The sequence below is a fragment of the Phoenix dactylifera genome, chromosome 7 (genome assembly GCF_009389715.1).
Source record: "Phoenix dactylifera cultivar Barhee BC4 chromosome 7, palm_55x_up_171113_PBpolish2nd_filt_p, whole genome shotgun sequence".
Classification (NCBI taxonomy): domain Eukaryota; kingdom Viridiplantae; phylum Streptophyta; class Magnoliopsida; order Arecales; family Arecaceae; genus Phoenix; species Phoenix dactylifera.
Window position 1 is genome coordinate 5,636,417 of NC_052398.1, and position 5,359 is coordinate 5,641,775.

The following is a 5,359-nucleotide window of genomic DNA, read 5'->3' on the forward strand; positions in this document are numbered from 1 at the left end:
AATAGTTTTTTTCTTCTCTCTCTCTATATAATATCATATCATAGGCCTGCAAGCCCTACGAGGACCTGCAAACCCCTACACTTGTACCTGCAAAGCCCCTACGATCAACTTAAGTCTCCCTCCTCCACATATATATATATATATATATATATATATATTATATATAATCTTATATTCTTGATGCAAATAAATATGAGACGTAACACTCTTTCCTATGGGAATAATAATGTGGATAAGTATAAATAATAGAGAACGTATGCACGAGTTTCTTGTTACGTCTCAGAAAGAAGGACAAGTGTCATTGTTCATCAGGAAAGCGGTGATTTTCTTGAGGGAAGAAGGCGGATGTATCATTTTTCTGCCCTTAAATTAATACCTTCCTTAAATCTCATTAATGTGTCACACGTGATCTTACACGTACGGGGTTACTGCTCAACTTGGCTTCAGCAGGACTCTACTAGCCTTTGGGCCTTTTGTCTCCTTCAGGCTTCGGCGGACAGTCAGAAGTAACCTAACAGTTTCTTGCGATATCAGATCAAAAGGCTACATATCATGTACTCATCCAAGAAGACGTGGTTTAATTCGCAGCTTGCATAAATCTATCTTCCTGAAATCCAACCAAAAAAAAAAAAAAAATTCTGCATGCGTGCAAACATACGTGATCCAACATCATTTGTGAACTGCATCTGCTTCTTGTGTTTCACATCCACACAAGGACCGAGACACGTGTGATTTTAAACGCTGTTAGACGTATCTTAGGAAATGAGAGTGTAACCCTAGGGTTTTACACACGCACACTCTTACGGACAGCACTTTGTTCTATTAAAAGCTTCTAAGTTTAATTTATTTAAATCTATAGTTTACTAGTGTGCTTTAAAATGATCATAAAAGACATAATTGGCAAACATATATGTTTCTTTAAAATCATGTTATCATCTAAAACCTTGGCAAATCATTTTCTTTTGATAATATAGGTAGAGGTTTAGAGACCTTGAAAAAATTGCTATAAGATCTTGTTAAGTTGATTATGATACACCATGCTACATGAGAATTTCTCCTTAAGCATTTCACATTGCTAAACATGTTTATGCTTATTTTACTATGAATATTTTTCGAAATTAGTATATTTATAGATTTAACTTAATAGATGAAATTTCTCTTGAATAGGAAAAAACCCTGCAGCTAGATGAGAATAGTTCAAAAAAGAATGCAGCCAAGAAGGGAACGCAACTTAAAATCTCTTGAAAGGTACATATATAAGTCCTGAATACCCTTCTGCACCACTGCTAGTTAATTCTGAAAAGAAAAACATTATTCGCACTGAAAGGGTAAGAAGGAAAGAAGAGCAGAAAAAGAGAGACTGATATATACAATCCCTCTCTGGAGGACCTGCCATGGCTCTCATCCATCCTCACATGAAGTCCGCTTCAAACATGGCCTGCCCCGGGTGGAGGAGGTCGTTCTGGTGGTGGTGGCTGGTGGTGTGGTCTGAGCCCCCCCCTGCAGACGGGGAGGCCTCATTAGAACTGGAGGAGAAGAGGTTATGGTGGTGGAAGAAGGTCCCACTGGATGCTGAAGGTGAGAAAGAGAGCAGCTGCTGCTGCTGCGAAACCTTCTCCTCTGCCATGGCTACAAACTGTCCTTGGCTTTCGTACATAGAATTAGAAGACCCCATACCTCCTTTCTCCACTTGTCCAACCCCTCCCAGAGATAAATCTGGCCCATTTCTCAACGGGGTCGTTTTGTTTGAGTACTCCAGCTGCCCCTCCAAGCTTGTACTGGTCTTACATATGGCAGCTGTGGACTTCCCAGTTGCTGCTCAAAATGGGAGTTAAAAACCGTCAGAAGATGAAATATTTGAGAGAAGGAAGTGGGAAAACGCGAAAATATTGAGGCTTGAGCTCATTACAATTGTCTCTCGGGGCCTTTGATATCTGTTTGCTCTTCTCCATGGAATTGGGGGTTGGATTCCTGGGGGCTGAGGAGTCTGCGTTTCCTGCTGGGAGTTGAGGCTTCCTCCTCCTGCGGTTGTGGTCAGACAGGCGCTTCCTGCAGCTCCTCTTGGCCGCATCAAACTCGGCCAGCACATGAAACCTGGCCACCATTTAATGGGAGAAGAGGAAAAAGGTGAGATGCCTATCACCATGGGAGAAAACAAGAAGAGCTCACCGTTCTGAGAAGTCTAAGAACCCCACTTACCCCTTTTCCAACATGAGGAAAAGGAGCGTAGAGACTTTCAGATGATCCCAGTGTCAAGAAAAGATGTTGAAGCTAGGAAGAGAGGGGACAGGGAGGGAGACACCCAGTTCTAGATATAGAGGACCTGATTGCTTTAATGTTAAGCAGCGGAGAGGGTGGGGCAGGCGCAGTCAGAAAGGCCCAAAGGGTAACAAGAAAGGAGGAGAGGAAGGAGCAGGGAATTTGTACTCATCTACTGGAAAACACAGAGAAAATAGAAAGGCAGTCCTCTCTCATGCCAGCTGCTTATATTCCTATGGCTCACAAAGACAAATAAAACAAGGAGCCTTTGTACCAAAAAAACAGGGAGCCTTGGGTTTTGCAGCCAGTGTCAGAAAAAAGCTGCAAGCTAATCGCTACACTCAAAAAGTATGGAAGAATAACATGGAACAAACCAAACCTTATTTGAGATCAAATACAGACGCAAAACCTCTTTCTCAACATAAAATATCAAGTGATCAAGAGATCAAGCAAACGAAGATGACACTGCCTTAAATCCTAAACACTAATTTTAGGTGCTACTTTGCACCCAAACCCCATACTAGTAAATATTAGAGTAAATTATAAAAATTTCTCTAAAATTAAAATTTTAGAAGGAAGTTAATTACATCCACTAATTTGAAAAGTTTATACTTATCTTTTTAAAATTTATTTTATCCAAAATGCAGCAAAATATTAATCAAATTATTAATTTTATAATATTATTAATTTAACTGGATGCAAATATAGTCTTTGAAATTATTAAATATGAGCACAATAAATGTATGGAGGTTTTTATTCTAGATATTAATATTATAACCACAAAAAAGGCGAGATATATATAGATTTGTGTGTTTCGATCCATTTCCAAGAAGCTAGCACTCAACAACAAACGAACAACTACACTCAAAAAGAAAAATAGGAAAAAACAACACATGAACAACTTTTCAGACCAACAGACCGGAGGGAAAAAGAGAAGCCAAGATATGCAGAGTGATTGAACTCAAACTTCAATATAACAATAAGCACCACAAAAGTTCTCTTTTTTTTTGGCAGATGTACACCAAAGATTTTATGGGATTTTGTACTTCCAGATTAGAATATAATATGAAACAGGCTCTCACCTGCTGCATTGCTGGCAGAAGCGCTGCTGGAGGCCGCCGGTGATGACGACGGTGGCCTTGGAGTGGAACTCGCAGACCTTGTGGCGGCGGTGGTAGTGCTTGGCGCCGGAGAGGTCAGCCTTGCAGCCCTCGGCCTGGCACCGCGGCGGCTGGTGGCTCAGCGAGTACACCTCTCGGGACCGGGCGAAGAGCCGGTCGATGGCGAGCGCATCTCCAGACGAGAAGTAGGTCCGGTGGCCCAAATTCAGCCCAATTCTACCAGCACCAGGGGCGGCGACGGCCGCGGTGGCGCCGCCGTAGTCCTCCCGCTTGACGTGGGCCGCCGAGTCCGCCGCAGGGTAGTCGACGACGGGCGGGGAGTAGAAGGAGAAACTGTCGACAGGGAGGAGGGAGGGCGGGCAATCCAGGAAGGAGGAGTTGGGGAAGAAGGGATGGTGGTTCTGGAGGGCGAGGGAGGTGGTGGAGGCGGCGGCCGGAATGGCGGTGGCGATTGGGTGGTGGTGGATGGTGGTGGTGTCCCAGTCCCAAGGTTGCTGCTTTTGGCTGCTGCCTTCCAGCCCAACGAAGGACATCACTGAAGGGACGTAGGCCTCACCAGAGTTGGCTCTGTTCATCATCTTCCCATCAAAAAATATAAAATAGGAGGGCCCTATATATATATATATATATATAGAGAGAGAGAGAGAGAGAGAGAGAGAGAGAGAGAGAGGGAGCGAGGAGCCAATGAGAAGAGGGACCAGAAAGGGGTAGGGAAGAGATCACCCAGAAGTAGAACTGTGGAAGTTGGCCCCTGACTTCTCTCCCCACCTCGTCTTCTTTTCGTCTTTGAGTTCTTGATGGGGTGGGTTTGTATAAAAAGGCAATGGGATGCGGTTTGGCAAACTCCAAAGGGTTCTGTTTCAGTGATGGGATTGCTAAAGCAACGCAAGATAAGGAATTTCTCCCTATCAGAATGTAGTGGTTGTGGTGTTTCTGGATGCACCATCAAGAGAGAGAGAGAGGGAGAGAGAATTGGAGAAGCTTAATTTTGAGGCTATTCTTCGGACTTTTGATCCCATATAATGAGGGGTTTGAATGCTGTGTTAATGGTGGACTGTTGTGTTTGGTTGGTTAATCATATCGTTGAATTATTTGGGGTTTTTTTTTTGTGCCTCTGGGCATGCATCCCTTGTCAGAAGTTTGATGGCGATGGGTGTACGACGTAGAGAGAAAAAGGTTTCCATTCTTAAAACTTTTTTCCCACGTTATTTGGGACTTGCAGATGTTGTCACCTACCAGTGACGTTACCTCTTCTTTTACCTACGAAGTAAGGAATAGATTACCTTAGAATGGAGGCATGCACTGTTTAGATCACTGCGCTAATAATATAGACGCTACTCATATTGTCTTTACATCAACATATAAATTTGAAAATAGAGGAAGCAACAGTGCATGGTTCCATTCTAACATTCATAAAATGTGTTCAGATCATCCATGCAAAGCATCTTCTTGGGTTATAAAGTTTCAATATGTATAAATTTGGGCTATGAAAGTAAATGTTGCCTAGCCAATAATAATAGGGTGGGATTGCATATGTATCTTATTTTTTGCCTGTAATCTACTGTATGCTAACTATAAATTCAGATCACATTTGATGCAAACTTTTGTTGTAGTTATCAAATCTAGGATGTAGTTATCAAATCAAGTAGTTCGATGATAATCTTGGAGTCATCTATGACCAATGGCTTTACAATGTCAATGCTCAAATTGCAATGCCATTTTAATATAAGCAGCAGTTTGCTATAACCGGGGAAGCACAATGAATCTGAAGCTAGCTATTATAGCACAACGAATCTGAAGCTAGCTATTATAGCACATGAATCTGAAGCTAGCTATCGTCACATTGCCGCAAAATACTTCTAATTGTCCGTCCTTTGTGGCGAGTGATGCATTGGCATCATCATCAAATATTCAACCAGTTGCAACTCAACAGTACTAGAATGGCCTTTAATTTCAAAGAATTACTGCATGAGTATGAT

At 42.3% G+C, this 5,359-nt stretch overlaps 1 protein-coding gene across 2 annotated transcripts; it reads right to left on the minus strand.

Moving 5' to 3' along the window:
• Positions 1 to 1,206: 1,206 nt before the first annotated feature.
• Positions 1,207 to 4,384, minus strand: LOC103695867 (squamosa promoter-binding-like protein 10). 2 transcript variants are annotated; one of them, XM_017847045.3, is made up of 4 exons: positions 4,104 to 4,383; positions 3,342 to 3,947; positions 1,910 to 2,094; positions 1,207 to 1,815 (listed from the first exon to the last, which is right to left on the minus strand). In XM_017847045.3, exons 2-4 carry the CDS (start codon positions 3,911 to 3,913, stop codon positions 1,412 to 1,414), a joined length of 1,161 nt encoding a protein of 386 aa, XP_017702534.2. In that variant the 5' UTR covers positions 3,914 to 3,947; positions 4,104 to 4,383; the 3' UTR covers positions 1,207 to 1,411. The 2 variants fall into 2 exon arrangements, with proteins under 2 accessions (XP_017702534.2, XP_008775519.2); XM_008777297.4 differs by having other exon boundaries at positions 3,342 to 4,384.
• Between the last annotated feature and the right edge of the window lie 975 nt (positions 4,385 to 5,359).

Coding starts and splice junctions, on each gene's coding strand:
- LOC103695867 (XM_008777297.4), bottom strand. CDS start 3,958: ATGATGAACAGAGCCAACTCTGGTGAGGCCTACGTCCCTTCAGTGATG. Junction 2,095..3,341: donor TTCTGCCAGCAATGCAGCAG/GTGAGAGCCTGT, acceptor AATGGTGGCCAG/GTTTCATGTGCTGGCCGAGT. Junction 1,816..1,909: donor AAAGGCCCCGAGAGACAATT/GTAATGAGCTCA, acceptor CATTTTGAGCAG/CAACTGGGAAGTCCACAGCT.